Below are 23,479 nucleotides of genomic sequence, written 5' to 3' on the forward strand. Positions count from 1 at the left end.
CAGCTATGCTTTGTCTGGGAGGTGGAGGCTAAAAGCTTTGGCCCTAAGCTGGCTATGGCAAAAAGCAACCAAATTTCTCATTATGGCACAAGGAAATGCCAAACCATAAAACAGCAAGCTGGCAAAGTTGCAAGAAGAGTAACAGACACATTGACTGTTACTTCCGAAATAATGCATTAAGTACTAGATTATATTAAAACTCATCCTTAGGTGTAGCGCATCAGAATCCCTCTAAGGAGTATTTAACATTATGAAAAGAGGAAAAGTTTTTTGTTTTTTGGGAAAGGTTAACATATGGAAGCAGGTAAACACATTTGATTAAATTAAAACAGGGGGAAGTTGAAAGCTTCTATTGTGGTTTGTTTGTTTTTCTCTGTTCATTAATTTGGTTAGTGAAAAGTTTTTTATTTTAAGTAAGCGAAATACAAATGTTTTTATTAAGTTGAGCCCTCATTCCTAGGCTAAATCTTAGTTTTCTTTGCTACTTGTGGGAGAATAGTATGAATATACTTAGTATTTAGAGCTCGCAACAAGCCGATTACTGGCTTAGGCGTATGTCCATACGGATTAATATCAGCAATTTCTTTTCTTTAAATTATCTTAATGTTTAATTGACCACCGTAATGGGAGGCCACCATGGCGCAGAGTTTAGTATATCTCCCTATGATGCTGAACGCCTGGGTTCGAATACTGCCGAAAAGATCATAAACAAATTTACAGCTTTGATTATCCCCTCCTAATACTGGAGACAAGTGTGAGGTACTATGCCATTTGAAAAAATTGGCAAAGTACCTCAGGATGGATGCCCCTTACCATTGAGCTCAAACTAGAATCGGATATGTGAGAAGTTTGCGCCTGTTCCTAAATGGAATGTTCATGGGCAAATATGCATTTTCAATGTTGCATTGACTCATTGAATATAATTATCTGACCTCTGATAGCATATCTTATAAAAAAAAAACAAGATTTTTCTTAATGGTACTTCATTTCAAATAATTTATGCTGTATAAACACTGTGCCGTATAATCAACATTATAGATTATTAATCACTCATTCGTCCCATGGTACGTTGACATTTAAAAGGCATTCATGTGTATGAAAACAGACATCCGAATTCACACAAACACCTTTTCGAAATACTTAAATTAATTATGACATATGAATCATTATGTTTTTGCTACATGTGCATAACTGCCTATTTTGCTTCCTTTTGATACAAAATTCCCAAAATGTTGGGCTTGCTCAACACAAACCTACACTCACTCATATGCTAAGTTATTGATGGTAAGGCGATTATTTGAGATTTTGCCAAATGTTACTACATGAATTCACTTATTGTCTAGAGATTATGGTCTGCAACAGTGCGACTGTGTGCGCTAATGTAGCAGCAGCGCTGCTTTTAATGTAGACGGGAACTAAATTTTTTCGATGACCAAAATAAATACGTACTCGTACGGTGGACATTGATTGTTTTGCTTGCTATGAATATAGTACAATGTTGATATGGAAACCATTTGTTTTAATGTGCATCTAATTGCCTTATTTTAAACGAAAATATAAAACAAGTAAAAGCGTGCTAAGTTCGGCCGGGCCGCATCTTGTGAACCCACCACCATGGATTCTGCTAAAAATGTATGCAAACTAAATTTAGTTGAAAGGCATTATTTTATTCTACATACCAAACTTCTATCAAACCAGAAAAAATTAAAGCTTTTAGGAACCCAAACCCAATCGAAGGACCGGTTTATATGGGAGCTATATCTGGTTATAGACTGATTTAAACTTTACCAAGTACAGTTGTTGAAATTCATAATAGAACACTACATGCAAAGTTTTAGCCAAATCGGACAAAAATTGCGGCCTGTAACGGCTCAAGAAGTCAAATCTGGAGATCGGTTTATATGGGAGCTATATCAGGTTATAGACCGATTGGTACCGTACTTAACACAGTTGTTGCAACTGTTCATAACAGAACACTATCTGCAAAATCTTAGCCAAATCGGATAAAAATTGTGGCTTCCAGGGGCTCAAGAAGGCAAATCGGGAGATCGGTTTATATGGGAGCTATATCAGGTTATAGACCGATTTGAACCATACTTAGCAGAGTTGTTAAAATCTTAACAAAACACTTCGTGCAAAATTTCAGCCAAATCGGATGAGAATTTCGCCCTCTAGTGACTCAAAAAGTCAAGATCCAAGATCGGTTTATATGGCAGCTATATCTAGTTATGGACCGATTTGAACCACACTTAACACAGTTGTTGGAAGTCATAACAAAACACTTGGTGCAAAATTTCAGCTTAATCGGATGAGAATTGCTCCCACTAGTGGCTCAAAAAGTCAAGATCCAAGATCGGTTTATATGGCGGCTAAATCAGGTTATGTACCGATTTGAACCATTTTTAACATAGTTGTTGGAAGTCATAACAAAACACTTCATGCAAAATTTCAGCCAAAGCGGATGAGAATTGCGCCCTCTAGTGGCTCAATAAGTCAAGATCCAAGATCGGTTTATATAGCAGCTATATCAAAACATGAGTACGAATATGGTATCAAAATTTGGGACCACCTCTAAACATATTAAGCGGCTAGAAGCTACGCCTATTTTGGGCTCTAGACTTAAAATCGCGACTGTGCCGCTTTTATTATCTAATCGCTTCTAGCCGCATTTATTATCTAATTTTGCTGAACTTTGGCGCAATGAGTTGTACTGGAGTCCAGAACATCCTTGACGAATATGGTCCAGATTTGATCATAATTGGATATGCCTATATATACGGCAGGCATATCCAATTATGATCAAATCTGGACCATATTCGTCAAGGATGTTCTGTACTCCAGTACAACTCATTGCGTCAAAGTTCAGCAAAATTAGATAATAAATGCGGCTAGAAGCGATTAGATAATAAAAGCGGCACAGTCGCGATTTTAAGTCTAGAGCCCAAAATAGGCGTAGCTTTTAGCCGCTTAATATGTTTAGAGGTGGTCCCAAATTTTGATACCATATTCGTACTCATGTTTTGATATAGCTTCTATATAAACCGATCTTGGATCTTGACTTCTTGAGCCACTAGAGGGCGCAATTCTCATCCGCTTTGGCTGAAATTTTGCCGACGACATCGACATCATAGGTCGGTCACAGGAAGTAGTAACTGCTGCCTTTGAGAGAATCGAAAGAAAGTCAGTGAAAATGGGTCTGGCAGTAAATGGAGATAAGACGAAATGAATGGTTTCAACTCCCAAAACACCTTGTACAACCGAGAAGATAAAGAAAATCGAGAAAGTTGGAAACCACAACTTTGAGATAATCTGTAACTTTATCTACCTCGGTTTTGGTTCGGTTGTTTGGTTCTGAAGCTTGGGTACTTGTGAAAGCAGATGAGGCAGTGCTTGGAGTATTTGAGAGAAAGATTCTTCGTAAAATATATGGATCAGATTGTGTTAATGGAGAATATAGACGACGTATGAACCACGAGCTGTATGACGACGATAGCATAGTCTTTTTACTTTCAGTGTACGAGTATAATACACAATTTGAAGGGTTGTTGTTCACAACGGCCGTTGCATGACGCAACAAAAACACGTTTGTTAACAATATTTCGAACAACGTCAACATTGGTGCAACGTCTTTTTTCTATCAGTGTAACTTCGAACAAGTTTCAGCTCACTAGATCAGTTTTTAAAGATTTTCAATTTTTGTGGTTTTTATCTTTAAGGGTTTTAAATAGTTTTTTTCAGTTTCAATAGCCTTTGACTATTCGCTCTCAAAACTAAAAAAATATCCAACTATCAATTCGAACCTATAAAATTTAAAATAAATTAAAAATTGTAATTTTTTTCTTTGACTTTAGCCACCAATTAACTACTCTGTATTTATGTGACTAAATTTACAAACAAAAACACAAAACTTTTATTTAGGTCATTTTATCTACACCAAATACCTACGTTGTCAACAGTTTACAAATGTTTACCGAAATACTTTGGTAAATAAATTAGAATTAAATTCTAAAATATTTTATCAGTGGATAAGCTTGGTGGAATTTTTATTTGAATTTGGTCAGCTAAACACAAGGTGACGTATGATTACTAACAGTTACCAGCCATGTCTGGGACTTTGTTACGTATGATCAATTAAAATAAGCAAACACTGATAAGACAAGGGCGTAGGTTACTATTGCAGGATTGTGGCATATACTAGTTAAATAAATTTTGATTGAATTGATTTTGTATCGGAGGCCTCTTTAGCGCACAGGTTAGCACGTTCGCCTGTGACGCTGAAAGCCTGGGTTCAAATCCTGGCCAGAATATCAGAAGAGAAAAAAATTAGCGGTGATTATCCCCTCCTAACGTGGCGAAATCTTTGAGGTACTTTGCCATGTAAAAACTTCTCACCAAAGAGGAGTCGGGCCGTGGCACGCCGTTCGTACTTGGCTATACAAATGAGGCCCCTTATCATTGATGTTATCAAATCAAATATTCGTAAACCAACAACAGTTGTTGTGAATGAAACGTCCACACCCATTCACATTCTGACAACGTCTAGTTTACAGTGTAAGAAGTTTGGCCCTGTTCCTTAATTAAATGTTCATGGGCAAATTTGCATTTGCATAGTCCGTTGTAGCCTATCTTCGAAGAGGTTTCAGCTCAAAAGATCAATTTTTAAAGACAATATCTTAACTGGCATCTGTCTGTTCGTGCGTCCATCGGTCTATTGCAAACTTACAAAATTAGACTGATTTGGCACGATCAAACTTTAAGAATTATTTTTCTTTTTTTTTAATATCCTTACATAAGCTATTAAATCTAAAAAAGAATTCAAACTATCGATTCGAAGCTATACAATTTAAAATAAAAAAAATTTTAATTTTATCTTCTGACTATTGCCACCATTTAACTACTCTTTATCGATGTGACTAAATTTACAAAAAAAAAAAAAAACGAAACTTTAATTTAGGTCAAATACCAACGTTTTCAGCAGTTTACGAAAGTTGACCAAAATACCTTGCAACTTTAGGTAAATAAATTACAACTTAATTCTAAAGTGTTATGTCGGTGGAAACATTTTTGGTGGAATTGTTATTGGAAATTTGGTCAGCTGAACGCAAGGTGACGTATGATTACCAACAATTACCAGCCATATCTGGGACTTTGTGACGTATGATCATTTAAAATAAGCAAACACTGATAAGACATTAGAGCGTAGGTTACTATTGCACAAGTGTGGCATATACTACTGAATTAAATTTTGATTCAATTGATTTTGAATTAGGCTTTTCTATACATAACTGATATCAGTTGATAAACCACATATACAAATCATTCTTGCTATCAATGTTGTGGTTAGCTTAGCTTCAGTTGATTTTTAACAAGGCATTTCTATGATTGATTCACGTAGCACATACATAAAAAGCAGAGTATATGGTTGGAAATGTCAGTTTTATGTTTTAATCTTGTATCAGCAACACCTGTCTCTTCTGGTGCTCTTAGAGTGTATGTGTATGCGTATGTGTGTGTATTTTCTTGAATAAATGTGCAGAGAAGTTCTACTCAATAATTCACATATATTTCCTATTTTTTTCCTTTTCAAATGTCTTGGCAATTGTGGTAACTTTCATGTCTTTCTTGCTTTTTTCTTGTGTTTGATGGCGTCAAATATTTTGGTGTCTATCATTTCCTCCCCATAACGGATTCATGTCCCTGCTGCGCGTGTAGGACAATCATTGAGCTCACACACACTTAGGCCAAGAAGTAACCATTTGTGTTGTGTAAACATTAGGGTCATCGACTTTGTTCTGTCATATTGGCAATACAAAAATAATTCAAGGGGGTGAATTAGCCTTGGAATGTCAAAAATGTTATGAATTACAAGTTCTGACATATTAAATTACTCGTGTGTCTTTGATTTGCAAATGAAATTGTAAAATTGGAAATTTGTCGACGAAAATTCTATTGAAGAACAGGGTGCAAGCTTCTCACATGTCAATGAGTTCTGTCCGATTCAAGTTTAAGCTCAATGATAAGGGACTTCCTTTTTTAGAGTTGAGTCCGAACGGTGCACAGTGCTGCACACAATCGTTGAAGAAAAGTCGTTAAAGTTAACATACAGCTCTACAATTTTGCACAGAGGTATATTTGAGTGTAATCAAAAAATGATGTATGGTCCAAATCGGTCTATAACCTGATAAAGCTACCATATAAACCTATCTCCTCATTTAACTCCTTAAACCTCCAGAGGCCGCATTTCTAAACGGATTCGACTGAAATTTTGCACAATGACTTTTACTTTGGCTTTCAACAACTATGTATTCTAACCTGGTCTTGTTCCCGTGTAAATCCATCTCCCAATTAGACTTTTTGTAAACCTAGAGTGTGCAATTTGAACCGATTTGGCAGATATTTTGCCTAAAGGCTTCTACTACAAACATTAATCCCCCACAGCAATATTGTAAGGCGTGCTAAAGGGCAACATCTCTTTGAGAAGAATTTTTTATATGACTTTAAATACCTCATAAATGTCGCCAGCATTTGTGGGGGAATAGCAAACTCTGAAATATTTTTTCTAATTTTCTCGCCAGGATCTGAGCCCAGGCGCTTTGCGAACTTAACCTGCCTATGCTTGGCAATGTAGATCCCCAGACCCACTCAGTCCTTTAACTTTAATCCACTCGACGTCCTCTCGTGAGCACCACACCACCTGACGCATTGCGCGATTGCCCGGATCTCTGCCTGCATGATAGTATTATGGTCAGGCAGTCGAAAAAAGATCTCAGTGCTTGGATTCTCAATGTAGACCAACAGACCCACTCTGTCCTTTAACTTTGATCCATCTGTATAGCACGATCTCTCAAATGGCAATACCAGAGTTCCGCATTGCCATCTGGCAGATCGTGCTTTACAGATGGAGGAGAGAGTGGGCCTGTTGGTCTACATTGAGAACCCAAGCACTGTTATCTGTTTTCGACTGCCTGACCATAATACTATCATGCAGTCAGAGATGCGGGCGATCAAGCAATGCGTCAGGAGGTGTGGTGCTCACGAGAGGACGTCGAGGGTGACAGTTTACGGACAGCAAACTAGCCATCAGAGCAATAACAACCAGGATGGTAAGGTCACGAACAGTCTTGGAGTGTAAGAAGGAGATTAACGTCTTCTCTGAGGATGCCAAAATCCGGGTCATACCGAAGTAAGGGGGAATAAAGGAGCAGACGATTTGGCAGTGATGGCCAGAGGACTGCCGTCAATACACTTGGTTAACCCGAAGCCTTTCGAGTTGACGCAGTCCGAGTTAAGAGCGTGGTCGACGAACGTGCATGTAACACTGTGGAACAGCGACACGGTCGGTAGGACGGCAAAAATCCTATGGGGAGATCCGGATCCTGAGAAGACAAGGCTATTACTGAAAGGAAGTTAATATGGCTCATGGTGTCATAACGGGACACATAAGACTACGAGCAAATCGGTGCGGCAAGTAATATCATGTGTAGGGCATGTGTGTAAGATGATGAGACGTTGGGTCATTTTCTATGTTATTGCCGGCTTTCACGGCTGACAGACACCGGTAGTTTGGTGGGGACACAATACCAAACATGAACGAACTTAGGGGCGTGATATGGAAAACAATTAAGGATTTTGTGAGTAGCACGGAATTCCTAACTTAGATTTTCTTTTACGAGGTTACTCTTTAGTATTTCGAGCGCACAACAAGCCGATTACTGGGTGTATGGCCATAGTGGCATGAGGCGGATTGATATCCGCATCCTCTTTTCAACCTTACCTAAACTAATCTGCCTATTGATAGTTTAGTGACCTCTACCTCGTTTCAGCGTAATTACGACAGACAGACAGGAGGACATATGAACGGTTACATAAGGCTATAGTTTTCAATACACTTATGCACTTGTGGCAGGTTTCAGCGCAATGGCTTATTGTTGTAAAGAAGGTTTAGCCTTTACAATAAGCGCATACAAGCAGACGGGCAGATGGACATTGAGATTGAAAGACACATTTTTGTCATATTTGAAACACACTAATATTCTATCAAATATATGTATTTGTTACATATACAAACACATCCTCACTTTTAAATACACATAAGCGCACAAACACTCTCCCATTTGGCATAGGCACACACTTGTGTATGCTTAATTTACAAATGCTACCCTATTTGATGTCTGTTTTTTTTTTTTCGATGTTTGTTTTATGTAAATTTTTGAAAAACAAAGCCATCGTATTGAGATCAAGGATTTAACATGACACAAAAAAACTAAGGGGTATATAAGAGAAATCAGCAGGGCATCTTTGAAAACTTTGATTAACTATAGGCAAAGATCCTAACGAAAAGCTATTTTAAAGACTTTTGAAGGGCAAAAAATGTTAAAAAATAAATACTTAAAAAATTTTGACTTTTTATGCCCTACACCACTATTGTGGTACAGAGTATTTAACCCCCAGGGGATAACTGTGAGCACCACATAAGCTGGAACATTGAGGTCCGATCTGTGTGGTGTTCATTGCTGTCACGAGAAGCTTACCTACGAGCTATCCAGCGAATAGTGGAATGCTTCATACGGAGTAGTAACGGCAGTCGCGGACAATCAGTGGTATCGAGCAGAGAGTCTCAGTGAGAGGCTAGTCGGCTCCGGCTCTTGCACAAATACTGAGTGCTTATGATGTTCTATTGGCCACCCTGCTTCCCCGGCGATCTGTCCTTTGGGTCGGAACGAGCTTGCTCACCTACCGGAGCTTGACCAAGATCGTCACCTCCACATGAAAATATGGCTACAACAACAACAGGGTATTATAACTGTGTGCATTTATTGGTAACATCCAGAAAGAAAAGAGATAGAGTCATAGATAAGTATACGGAATAACTCGAGATCGCTTTCTTATTCGATTTAGCTATGTCCATCTGTCAATGTTAATTGGTTTACTAGGTTAGCTTAAAAAAAAGGTATGGATATTACTCCGCCTTATGCCACTATGAACATATACCTAAGACAGTAATCGGCGTGTTGTGCGCTCTAAATAATTAAAAGTAGCCTCGAAAAGAAAATCTAAGTCAGGAATTCCATGCTACTCACAAAATCCCTATTTGTTTTCCATACCACGTCCTTAAGTTGGCTCATGTCTGATATTGTGTCCCCACCGAAGTGCCGATCTGTTGGCAGCGAAAGCCGGGCAATGTCATAGGAAATGCTCCAACGCACAGTGGGATGGAACCGAAAAAAAACCTAGTAAAAAATATGCCGTGCGAGAACGGGTAGAGATATCTCTTCGAAATTTGGAGTGGTTAGAGCTGAGCGATATCATGAGCAATTTGCTAGATCCTAGGTTGTCCGGGTGCTTTTGGCAGGCCTCTACAGTTTGTCACCTTGGTACTTCGAAAATTTGTTGGGACTACCAAATTTCCACCAACCGATTTCCAAAAATTATTTTTTTTTGTTGGATAGTGCTCAAAAGTATCACCTCTGGTTTTGGAATTTACGAATTCATTTGTAGTTCGATTTAAATTTTTATGCATAATTTCCAAAAATTATTTTTTTTTGTTGGATAGTGCTCAAAAGTATCACCTCTGGTTTCGGAGATATTCGACTTTTAATTTTTTTTTTTGGAATTTTGACAGAGACTTGCTTTGTATTTTGGAATTTACGAATTCATTTGTAGTTCGATTTAAATTTTTATGCATAATTTGGACTCGTGACAAAATTTCCAACGAATTTGCCGCAGTTTCCACACTTGATAATTCAGTTAAAAATTCAGTTTACAAGTAAAAAAATGTGAAAAAGTGAATTTTTTGGTCAAAAAAAGTATTTTTAAAGATTAGTCTTTATTGAAAAGACTTGCTAAGGTTAGGTTAGGGTAGTTTGAAAAGAGGGTGCAGGCATTAATCCGCCCAATGCCACTATGGACATACACCTAAGCCAGTAATCGGCTTGTTGTGCGCTCTAAAAACTATAAAGTAACCTATAAAAAGAAAATTTTAAGTTAGGAATTCCGTGCTACTTACAAAATCCTTAAACATTTTCAATACCACTCCCCTAAGACGCGAAAGCCGGACAATGACAAAGTAAATGCTCCAACGTCTCATCATCTTTCCCGCATGCCCTACACAGGCTATCAATAGATGCCCCGATTTTACATAAGTAAGCTCGAAGTCCTATGTGTCCCCCATAGGATTTTCGCAGTCCTACCGACCGTTTCGCTGTTCAACAATGTTGCATGCGCATTCGCCGCAAACTCCCTTAACTCGGACTGCTTCGACCCGAAAGGCTTCGGGTTAACAAAGTTTATTGACGGCAGTCCTCTGGCCTTCACCGCCAAATCGTCTGCCTTTTCATTTCCCCTTACTCCGTTATGGCTCGGCACCCAAACGATGTGGATTTTGCCATCCTCAGCGAAGGCATTAAATCTCCTTTTTACACTGCAAGACTGTTTGTGACCTTGCCGTCCTGGTTCTTATTGCTGTGATGGCCAGTTCACTGTCGGTAAAGATGTTCACACTCGACGTCCTAGCACCACACCAATTCACGCATTGCGTGATCGCCCGGATCTCCACCTGCAGGACCATATTATGATCAGGCAGTCTAAAACAGATGTCAGTCCCTGGGTTCTCAATGTAGACCCCCAGGCGCACCCTGTCCTCTAGTTTTGATCCATCCGTGTAACATGAGCTTCCAGATGGCAATACTAGGGTTCCGTCTATCCAAGACGGTGCCGATGGCAGCAGTGCCTCGCACTCAACTTCAAGGTTCATCTCAGGTATCCGATCGGAAACCTCCTTCCTTCCAGGTTTTCTATCGTCGCTTCGATTATACAGCAATGGTATGAGCTGCTCCCATCCTCTATCCATTCTCCCATCGCCTTAAGTCTCATAGCCGCAGTAGCTACCTCAGACTCAATCTGTATGTCAATGGGTCGGATATTTAGAATAGTCTCCAGTGCCCTAGTGGGCGTGGTCCTCATCGCTCCGCCTATGCCAAGACAACATGTTCTCTGAAACTGTTGTATGGTTCCATGTTGCACTTTTTCTCCATAGCAGTCCACCAAACTACTGAGGCGTAAGTACGTATTGGTCTAATCACGCTCCTGTAGAGCCAGTGGACTGTCCTCGGATTTAGGCCCTATTTCGAGCCTACGACCCGTCTGCATAGTGACTTGCTTAAATACCTTAATTTTTTCCTTTTTTTTTTGTGAAGAGGGCATATTGAAGATGCGTTTCAAGTGGAATTCGAAGAAGATATGTCAACTTAATCGGGTGCTATATGCACTTCAAAATAGGCAATTTTTTATTAAAAAATTGGAAAAACGCCTTGGGTTTTCAAATTCCAAAGTCCAGATCCCCCATTTGGGCTTATGTTTTCTATATTTGTAGCTTCCACAGCAAATTTACTAAAAAATGCCGATTTAGAAATTATCTTTGCCCAAAATGGATATTTCTGGTATGTGAAAATTTTCGGCCAGTATTTATATTTGGTTTTTAAGGACACTTTTATCTGCAAAAAACTTGCAACTTTTCCCTTATTTTCAGTTTTGGGGCCTGTGCTCTCCTCTTTCTCAAAATTTTTCACAACGATTTCCTCTATGACTTACTCAATATCTGTGAATTTTGGTCGAAATTCTTCATTTAAAACTTATGAAAATTTTAGTTTCGACGACTTAGCCTGATTACCCAATGTGGTGTAGGGTAACAAAAGGTCTGCTAACCCAGACTTAAGACCTTCCTTATTTGTTTTTTATATACTCCACCAGCCGTTTGCAATAAGCGGCTTATGAATTTGTTTTGTGTATTGTCATTTATCTTTAATGATAGCAGGACAAAAAAACAATTTCTCGCATAATGAATAAAAATTTATCTGTATTTACACATACATATACTATATGTGTACGGCTAAGTGTATGTGCAGATGAAGTATCAAATATCTGAAGCGCTACCAATCATTTCGCACATTTTTGTTTTCCAAATGGCACTGGTGTGGGCAAGTTTTCAATTTGTACCACCTCACCACCATCGGCAATTGCCATAAAATGGATGCTAACAAGATGTATGCGTGAAAAAAACCTCGTAAAAATGTGTTTTACGATTACAAATTACGGAGTAATGAAATGTTTGCCTGATAATTGAATAATAAATAAACAGTTTTTAAAATCAAATGTTACCATAAATCGTTGTTTTTTGGTTTTGAAACTGAAAGAATTAAACGGCAAGTAGCCATAAATTGGTGGGAATTATGAGTGAGAAATTTAATGTTACTTATATAGGGAAATATAAGTAAATGAACCATAACATATTGAGATGGAAGTATTTTAAAGCCAAAGTTGTTGCAGCTAATAAGTGGAATATTAAACCAGTAAGGAAAGGCAAAAGTCGGGCGGAGCCGACTATACTCCACCTAGTATACGTAGTACTTTTTATATGTAGAACTTATCTCGAAATCTTGTCAGACTTTAATTCGGATACCTATTGAAGTATCAAATAGAACCTTGTAAGATTTTCCTACGATAGAACAACAAATTTGGATTTCCACATCCATAAATGGCCATATCGGATAAAAGATTATATGAGAGTTATATCGAAACCTCTGCCAATTTTGATGACACATACTGGGACGTCAAATAGAATATGTCACGCCCTAGGTTGTAGAGACGTGACCAAAATTGTGGTTTTTACTGCCTTAAAAGTCCATATCGGATGAAATATATACATTGAAGCTATATCTAAATCAGGACCGATTTTAATGAAATTTTGCGCACTTATTGGAACGTCAAATAAAAGTTCTCATGCACACTCGAACGAAAATTAGGTTTTCTACAGGCTAAAGTCTATTTCGGATGAAAGATATATCGAGGACCTATATCTAAATTTAAACCGAGATTTATGAAATTTTGCAAACTTATTAAGACGTCAAATAAAACACCTCGTACTACTACTTGTTAAGATCGGACTAAAATAGTGGCTTCTACAGCCTTAAAAGACCATATCGGACAAAAGATATATATGGGAGCTATATCTTAATCTAGACCGATTTATATGAAATTTTGCACTCGCATTGAGACTTAAAATAGTACAACTGACGCAAAATTTTTTAGAAATAGGGCCAAAATTGTGCCTACTACAGCCTTTAAAGTCCAAATCGGATGAAAGATATATATGGGAGGTATACCTAAATCTAAACCGAAATTTTGCACACATATGAAAACGTCAAATGAAGCACCCCGTGCCAAATATGGTAAAGATCGAACCAAAATTCCATAAAATTCCCTATCGGATGAAAATTATATATGGGAGGTATATCTAAATCTGGACCAATTTTGGCGAAATTTTGCACACATATGAGGACGATGAATAAAACACCCCATGGCAAATTTGGTAAAGATTGGATCAAAATTGTGGCTTCTACAGCCTTAAAAGGCCATATCAGATGAAAGATATATATGGGTTCTATATCTAAATTTGAACCGATTTTTATAAAATTTTGCAGTCGTATTGAAACTTCAAAGAAAACACTTTGGGCAAAATTTTTTAAAGATCCGACCAAAATTGTGGCTGCTATAGCCATAAAATTCCATATCGGATGAAAGTTATATATGTGAAATTTTGCACACATATGAGGATGTTGAATAAAACACTCCATGCCAAATTTTGTGAAGATCGGACCAAAATTGTGGCTTCGACAGCCTTAAAAGGCCATATTGGATGAAAGATATATATGGGAGCTATATCCAAATCTGAACCGATTTCGTCCAAAATCTATAGCGTTCGTCCTTGGGTCAAAAAAGAGACTTGTGCAAAAATTTGAGCCTCTAGAGGGCGCAATTCTCGTCCGATTTGACTGAAATTGTGCACGTGGTGTTTTGGCATCACTTCCAACAACTGTGCAAAGCATGGTCCAAATCGGTTCATAACTTAATATAGCCGCCACATAAACCGATCACGGGTCTTGAGTTTTTCAGCTTTTAGAGGGCTCAATTCTTATACGACTTGACTATAATTTTGCACGTGGTGTTTTGTTATCTCTTCCAAAAACTGTGCTAGGTATGATTAAAATCGGTTTATAATCTGGTATAGCTGCCATATAAACCCATCTTGGATCTTGCCTTCTTGAGCCGCTAGAGGGCGCAATTCTCATCAGATTTGGCTGAAATTTATCATTTCGTGTTTTATTATGATTTCCAAGAACTGTGCTTAGTATGGCGCAAATCGGTACATAACCAATGGTGTTGGCATATAAACCGATCTGGGATCTTGACTTCTTGAGCCTCTAAAGGGCGCCATTCTCATCCGATTTGGCAGAAATTTTGTACAACGGCTTCTCTCGTGACTTTTAACATACGTGTCCAATATGGTCTGAATCGATCAATAGCTTGATACAGCTCCCATATAAACCGTCTCCCGATTTTGCTTCTTCAGCCCCTACAAGGCGCAATTCTTATGCGAATGGACTGAAATATTACGCAATGATTTTTACAATGTTCAGCATTCAATTAATTTATGGTTCGAATCGGACTAAAACTTGATATAGCTCCAATAGCACAACAGTTCTTATTTATTATTCCTTGTTTGCCTTAAAAAAAGATACCGCGCAAAGAACTCAACCAATGCGATCCATGGTGGAGGGTACATAAGATTCGGCCCGGCAGAACTTATTTAGAATCAAAAGGCCATGCCAGTCATGTAAACATTAGTAGAGCAATAACAAAAAAAAAATCAATCGAGATTAGCCACATTTCGAAATGTATACCAATGGATGGATCAGGTAGCTTCTTTACAGTAATATTCCACAAATAAAAACCATCTCTTTTAACAAATTTTCTAAAAAAAATACCTAAGGTAATAAAAACAAGTAACTGGTGAACATAAAAAATAGCATAAACATTTTTTCCTGCTGATTTTTGCACTTAAAACAGCAGATTTTGTTTGCTGATTTAGCTGACCGAAATGTTTGCTGAAACAGAGCTTTCAATCAATTTTGTAAACGGAATAATGAATTTGGTACAAACATTCTATGCTGAATGCTATACACAATGTATAGAGGAATATTTACACATTCGTTATGGGTGTAACAACTGACATGTCCTTCACCTACTCAGCAAATTATTAATCTAATATAAAATCTGACCATTCATTTCCTTTCATTTATCCAAAAAAAAAACGGAAACATAAAACCAAATATTACCGTGGCATTATTTTCATCCTCATCCTCATCGTCCTCCGCATCTTTGCGAATCATTTCCATCATTTTCTTTTCGTCGTTGTCATAATTATCGATGCCGGGTTTATTAAGGTTGTTTTCATCGTCATTCTCCTCCTCATCATCATGGCTATCATTTACATTCGTCTTATACGGCCTGGAGGCATGGTGGTCATCCTTAGACAATAGGCACGCGCCAATTGTTGTGTCACCAGGACAATTGCCATTTGCGGAGCTGTTGCATGTTACACCGCCGCCAATGCTGCTGTCATGTCCATCAACTTTGTTAATGACGCCCAAACCAGAACTCAATTTGGTGTTGTTATTATTATTGTTTAGGGTGCTGGTGTTGCCGCTACCGCCATTATCCATCAGCATGGTGAGATTTATATATAATTAAATCGGTTTTTCTTGTATCTTCCTCTTCTAATGCTTACACTGCTTCAGGAATAGAGATGCTGTGGCCTTATGGTATGCGTATGGAATACTGATAAGAGTTTATGAATGATAAGCCTCTGGCCATCAACTAATCGTTCAGCTTGGCCCTTTCCACCGGAAAAACAATTAAACCATAGTTGATGGTGTTGGTTTGTTTTTGAAATTCTTTTTTTGGTTTTATGGTTATTGTTTTCCAAATGAGCAGAAATTGAAATATCTTTATTTACACGTAAAAGATTTAATTAATGGGCCAAATAAAATTATTTTCCGGCTGTATCTCCTTAATGGCACTTGGACAATGAGTCCTTGGGAGGGGTCCACAATAATAGCGGCAATAAAGCAACAACCAAAAGCGCGAAAAATTGCGTGTGTCGTCGCGTTAGTTTTGTTGCCACCTAAAGGACATCCTCAGCAGCACCATGTCTGTGGCATACCAGGATGGTGATGTTAATGGCCGATGTTAATGATAATGTGTTGATGTGTTGTGATTTCACTAATACCTATGCACTTTGAAGCAATGCCCCCAATTCATATGCAAATTGCAAGTTTGACATACATAAACATGACTGTGAATTTTCTTTGGTAGTTTTATTTTTTATAACATGGGACAGAGTTAAGGAACAATTTCGTTTAAATGTTGTAAAACAAATGATCCAGCTTCATTTTTGGGAAATACTTTATTTTTTTAAGATTTAAAATTTTATATATTTTTGTTTTATTTGTTATTCTTATTTTTTTTTATTTTTAATTTCTTTCTTTCGTCTTCATAGAACTCCTTAACTTATATTTTTCAGGTCATATTTTTGTTGAATTTGTTGCAAAGCCTCGCGTACAACATTATCGTCCTTAAACCCTCGGGCAACTGAAATATTGGTGAGAGCTTCATCTGCTTCGAAGACCTTTTGTTGTCATCCAAAAGGTCCTGAAAAGCTTTTTTTATTTTTTTTCTATACCAAATGTTGGCTATCAACAAAACTTTCAGTTTCAATGACTTTTTGCCGCCAAAATAATCCAGATGAATGCAACAATGAAAGTTGTTGGAACATATGTTTCTTGGGTGGATTTTGTTGGTATGGGACAACATATTACTTATAGGGAATGGTTCAGGAAACAACTCCTTCAATACATTCTATTAATGTTTTGGAGTTCTAAAGCTTTCAAACTGCATGGCACAGTGAAACGTTTGTTGAAAAAAGCCAAATGGAAAAGAAGAATATTTTCAAAAAAAAAAGGAATAAATTTTGAAGGAAGGTATAATTATTGTTTCTTTTCATTTTTAATTGGCAACGAAGTTTGTAAAATGGGAAAGAAGAGTAATTGTTCTTATGCGATTTTTCGAACATATTCCAGCTCGAGATCATCTAAATTAAAAAGCTTTCTATTGAAAGAATAGCATAGCAAAGAACTCATAAAAGTTTAGCAAGTGTGTGCTGTTGTCAAAACACTTTGACTGGCATGGTGGATCGCGATTTCTGATAAACCATGTATCTTCATCAACATCTTTGTCAACATCTTTGTCAAATTGATTAATGTGTTCTACATACCCAACGGCAAAAGAGTACGGTTTAGAGCACGTTTTTGTTCTGAAACAGGGCTCAATAAGTTCTCTAACTCTTAATTTGACAACGGTGTCGATACATGGCCTATCAGAAATCGCGATCCACCATGCCAGTCATAGTGTTTTGACAACAGCACACACTTACTAAACTTTTATAAGTTCTTTGCTATGCCATTCTTTGAATAGAAAGCATTGAATTAAAATGATTTCGAGCTGAAATATGTTCGAAAAATCATCAAAATCAATTAAAGAGCGCAAACAGACAATCCAAACGAACTGGTAATTCTTTTTACGTAAATGTTTTGTTCCAATGTTTTACAAATTCTATCATGGAAGTGCACTACACGTTAAGAAAAATGGATGAACGCCCATTTTACTTAACGTGTTGTGCACTTCCATGGTAGAGTTTGTAAAACATTGGAACAAAACATTTAAGTAACAAGTAAAAAGGCGTAAACTTTGGCCGGGTGGAACTTTGGATACCCACCACCGCGGGTATATATATGTAAACCACCTTTTGTCGAAATCCGGTAAAAAATGCATACCTTATGCCACATAACAGCTATATCGAAATATGTTACCATTTGGACCAAATACTAATAAGTACAAGTCATTGCTCGATTGTGTATAACAAAATATTGGTCTTTTTAGTAGCTGTATCTAAAAATAAACCGATCTGAACCATATACGACACGGATATCGAAAATGTCAAATCGGATTATAAATGCGCCATTTATGGTCCCAAGACTTTAAATCAAGATATCATCTTTACGGCAGCTATATCCAATTCTGGACCGATTTGGACCAAGTTGCAGAAAAATGTCGAAGAGCACAACTCACTGTCCCAAATTTCGGCGAAATCGGACAATAAATGCCCCTTTTATGGGCCCGAAACCTTTAATCGAGAGATCGGTCTGTGTGGCAGCTATATTCAAATCTGGATCGATCCACACCAAATTGTAGAAGAATGTCGAAAGGCCTAACACAACTCACTGTTCTAAATTTCGGCGAAATCGTTCAATAAATGTGCCTTTTATGGGCCCAAAACCTTAAATCGAGAGATCGGTCTATATGACAGCTGTATCCAAATGTGGACCGATCTGGGTCAAATTGAATAAGGTTGTCCATGGGCCTAACACAACTCACTCTCCCAAATTTCACCAAAATCGGACAATAAATGTGGTTTTTATGGGTCTAAGACCCTAAATCGGCGGATCGGGTAAGGGGCTATTTTAAGATATAGTCCGATATAGCCCATCTTCGAACTTAACCTGCTGTTCCAACCGGGCTTCGATCAAATTATATTTGTATGAGTTACAAATAAAACTGCAAATATTTTTAGCTGTCAACCTTCTATTTTAAAATAGCAAACATTTTGCAAAAACAACCAACTTTGCCCGCATAGTTCCGCATACTCACCACATTTGGGTTTTATTCTGCATCAATTATAATTCAACAAGTTGTGTGAGGTTAAACGATCCCAAGTCAGTCTATGAATTTTTTCGAACTCTCGAAAAAAATTCTGGCCAGAGCCTTTTCTTCTTTCTCAAGAAGCTTTGACAGAAATTTACTTAGCACTATATCAAAAATGCCTTTTAAATTACAGAAGCCGGTAAAAATAATATTGGAGAAGTTAAGTCGAATGATGTTAAACAAAATCTTTTGTTCCATTTATACAGTAACAATTTCGAGTCATACAATTGCCCTTAACTCTTTTATCATATGACGTATTTACATATTAAAAGATAGACCTATTTAACATAAAACTAAGCAAAGTATTTTTTTTCCTTTTAATAACATTTGATTCTTTAAAAAAAACGTTTTTTTTTGTGTTTATATGTCAAATTACCTTTAAATAACCACTATAGAGTTTACTGGGTTATCGCTGTATTGTTTGAGAAAACCTTAACTTCTGCTACAAGCACATATCTCAAATGCTCACTTTCGCTCTCTGTAGGTTTCTTCTTTACAAGCTCTCTCTTTCTCTCTCTCTCACTCTCGTCCTTTTGGAAAAAAAGCAAAAGCTTTGACTTTGCCACTCTAGCAAGCAAACAGATGTTGTTGCTCAGAAAAGAAATGTAAAGCTTGAAAAACATCGGCACAATTATTCTAAAGGTTAATGTCACTGCATTTGCTGTTCTCGTTTAACTTTATATACGAAATATAACGACGTTGTGTGATGTGATTCGTTCGTATGTATGGGTGGTATGGTTACACTTCGTCGTATTTGTGCGGTGCATGCATCCGTGAGGTAATCAAGCATGTTGGGCCATTAACATTCCGTTTGGTTATTTTTTGTTAGGAGGTTTGATGACGTCTAACCACATTTTTCTTTTTTCTTCCCCAAAAGGGGTTTCCGGGTCTATATGGCAGACAAAGAACAGCAAATAAAAGTATTTGTGCAATAATGTGTGGCATAACTTTGTCATTATACTTTGGATTAACATCATTATTGGTTCGAGAGAGAAAGGTAGACATTAAGAAAGAAAGAGTGAGTTTATTGATGAGGTTACAGGTGTACTTTCTTTTCATTGGCTCTGCAAAATTGTTTCTTAATGGAGATATTACAAAGAATCGCCAAGATTTACAGTTAACAGAGAATGTCCATCTATATTTGGCCAGGGAAAAGTACCGCAAATAAAGACATTCGTATGTTTTGATGTGGTTTCAAAGGTATAAACAATGACTTGCAAGTGAAGTGGTAAAGGAACCATCTCGTGACCATCATTTTATGCGTAATTATTTATAAATGCAACAACAGTTATTCTCGAGAAGTTTCTTGTAAATTTTTGTAAAAAAAAATCATAAATATAACTGTTTCATGACAAAATACTGGGATTAAAAAAAACCCCACTTAACAACTTTTCAACGATGGCGTCAACAAATAATTAAGCATTTTTGCTAACAACCAACAAATGTCTAAAAACTTGTACATCATCGAGGTGTGAGTACACAATTTATTCCTCAATTCATCATCACCTTTCAACAGTATCATCTGACGCTTCTCTGTTCAAATAACCGCTAAGAGATGGGGTTGTGACAGTAAAACCGGCAATAGAGAACTACTTTCCCATGAAATCGAATTATTTTGCATGCCATAAGAGAATTGTATGTGTTTTTTGAATGGAAATGGGATGTTCAGAGGGAATATTTATGTACGCATCTTTGTAAAACAATAACTGGTTTAGAAGTACTTACTTCTGCGTCTTAAGAATATAATAATATGTTTGGAACAATTTTTGAACAACACTGGTACTTCTTCCACGAACAACGTCATTCTTTGGACAACATTTTTTTAGGAAATTAAATTTTTACAAAATTTTCTAGAATTTTGAAAAAAATTTCTAAAATTAAATTTTATCAAAATTTTGCTATAGAAATACAATTTTTACAAAATTTTCTAGAATTTTGAAAAATATTTCTAAAATTAAATTTTAACAAAATTTTGCTTTAGAAATACAATTTTTACAAATTTTCCCTCAAAGTTTGACAAAATTTTCTTTAAAAATAAAATTATACCAAATTTTCTGTAAAAATCCTACAAAATTTTCTGTAGAAATAAAAATCTTACAAAATTTTCTATAGGAATAAAATTTTAACAAAAATTTCTATAACAATAAAATTTTCAAAAATTAAATTGTCTATGAAAGAAAAAATTTTGACTAAATTTGTCAAAATGTTCTATAGAGAAAAATTTCCATAAATTTTAATATAGCAATAAAATTTTTGCAAAATTTTTAATAAAAATAAAATTCCAAATTTACAAAATCTATGTTTTTTTATTACACAACAAGAAAAACCGTACGGCATGGCCGAATCTTGTGTAGCCACCACCATGGATTCTTCTCAAATGAATTTATTTGAAGGGAAAAGTGTACCAAATCGAGAAATCGGTTTATATAGGAGCTATATCAGGTTAAACACCTATTTCAACCATACCTTGCACGAGCTTTGGAAGTGGTAATGGAACACTACATGCAAAATTTGAACCCAAGCGGATAACAATCGCGTCTTCCAGAGGCTAAAGAAAGAATTCAAATCGGGACTGGTCCCAAACCTGTCACGGGATAGGTCCCCTGGTGATAGGGACCGATCCCAGTTCTAGCCCCCTTACATGGAAAAAACCTATCAGTTTTATAAGGGTTTGTCGCTCGAGGTGACGAATTGGCACCATTCTAACACCGTAGGTCCTGGGACAGTTCGAAAAGGATACTTTGCAAGTATTTTTAAGGGAGATAACATTAGTAAGCAAATATATTTAACTGATAGGCAATTTTTTAACAATAATTAAGTGACTTTTAAAAAAATAATTAAGAATCATAAGTTATGACAATTGAAACTTTTCATTCCCTGTAGGATGTGTCCTGTGACCGGTAACTAATTCTCCAGTTTAGGACCGGTACATTTGGGACAATTAACTACACATTTCCCGTAGGGAGGTTATACACCGATGTGGACCCTAGTTGGTACGGTTGTTGCAACAGAACACTACGAGTAAAATAGGGGCTCAAGAAGTTAAGTCGAAGGATCACTTTTTGTGTCCAAATATAAACCGATATGATCCAACGACCTACATCAATAAGAAGTATCTGTGCAAAATTTCAAGCGGATATATATTCATTTGTTCGGTCGCAATCGTGATTTCGAGAGACGGGCAAGCATGGCTAGATCGACTCAAAATGTCGATTAGTACACCCCCATCCTATGGTGTCGGGAATAAAAATTGATAATTTTCTACAAAAATGATAATTTGATACAATTTTCTATAGAAATAAAATTTTGCTTTTCAGATGTTGTAATTTTTAAATGTTCAGTTTCCATTTGTGCTGTGTGATATACAACCTATCTAGAACGTAGTGTGTTACCCAGTTACCCATAATAGAAGTATAACTTTTCCAAAGCTTTGAGATTGGATTGTAAAAGTTCCATGTAAAATATCAACAACATCGTTAGTAAATCATTAAGAATTTAATAGAAAAGGCAAAACAGTAACTCATTTAGGCTGCGAATACACAAAACGGAACTGTTGTAGATTTTCATTGGGCACGTGGATATGATACTATTTAAAAGTTGTATTTTTATTTTTTTTAATTCACCTCAATTTTCTTCATTGTTATGGTAATATCCAAGCGCTGTCTTTTTTTATCATCGCCTTCTTCACCCTGAGGTGAGGGTGGCAAAGTGGTGGTTATTATAGGAGGCAATTCAAAGTAATCATCTTCCTCCTCCTCCTCGATGATATCTTCTTCCATATCATCTTCATCATCATCGTCGGCATAATCCGGGCCATACATCCAAATTTCACTCATTTTGAGGTTTTTTAATTCAACTAGTTTATATTAAATAATTTTTTTTGTTATATTTTTTCTTTTTAAATTTTCACTAGTTTATAATAAAATTTATTTTCTTTCTTTTTTTAAACTTTTTAAACTTTTTTTTAAAATTTTTTTTTTAAATGTTTTTTTAAAATTTTTTTTTTAACTTTTTATTTTAAATTTTTTTCCACTGTGATCACATAACCATTTTTATTTTGCAATAGCGAAAATTTTATATTTTTTCGATTTTTTTCTTTGTTAAGCGCGTAACCCCGAAAGCGCTCTAACCCAACCCGACTACAATACAAGCAGCACTCGCAGACATAAATCAAAAAATCATTTGTTTTTCGCCAGAATACCAGAAAAAGAAACGTCCGCTGTTCCTGTGACTTGTGCGAAATTAAAAAAAAAAAAGAAATCTCTCTTAACCAACCACCAACAGAAACACTCAAAAAACTATTCAATCTAGACGAGCACTTGTATCACCGTACAGCGGTGTACCAAACAAAAGAAAAATTTTTAAATGAAATTCTTAGCCGATCAAGATCAGAGTAAAAAACCAACAATTTCTCATGGGTATTCCTTTTATTTTGTTCATTTCGTTCTGGGAACAAAATGAAAACCGAAGAGGTGAAAGACAAGCCACAAGAATTGGCGAACAAAACACAAATCCAATGGACGAACACTAACAACGTTGGCTCCCAATCCTCGGCATAGCCACAATTCATTTTGAAGATCAAGTACAAGACAGTGCCAAATTTTGTGGCGGCCCCATAATCGTCATAGCCATTGAACATCATTACGATGATCATTGCTGCTGATGGTTATCCTCTTCACCGACACTAACGTCACAGGCGGCGGGTAAAAAAACACAATAACACTAGTAATTGTTTTGAACATAAATGAACCTGATTATGACACACACACACACGCACACACTAACATACAACATTTTCACACACCCTCCAAGTGAATAAGGG

General features: G+C 36.6%; 1 protein-coding gene across 2 annotated transcripts in view; it reads right to left on the reverse strand.

Annotated features, from left to right (window-relative positions):
* LOC106093234 (organic cation transporter-like protein) overlaps positions 1-23,090 on the reverse strand; it is a 73,019-nt gene extending 49,929 nt beyond the window's left edge. Inside the window, exon 1 of one of the 2 annotated variants that reach the window (XM_013260300.2) lies at positions 22,281-23,090. In XM_013260300.2, the coding sequence (XP_013115754.1) occupies positions 22,281-22,493 (213 nt within the window). In that variant the 5' untranslated portion in view covers positions 22,494-23,090. Of the gene's footprint in view, positions 1-15,173; positions 16,313-22,280 lie in introns of those variants that run through there. The other variant, XM_059362731.1, reaches the window with a different exon arrangement.
* Positions 23,091-23,479: the final 389 nt, after the last annotated feature.

Source organism: Stomoxys calcitrans, chromosome 2, assembly GCF_963082655.1.
Source record: "Stomoxys calcitrans chromosome 2, idStoCalc2.1, whole genome shotgun sequence".
Lineage (NCBI taxonomy): Eukaryota > Metazoa > Arthropoda > Insecta > Diptera > Muscidae > Stomoxys > Stomoxys calcitrans.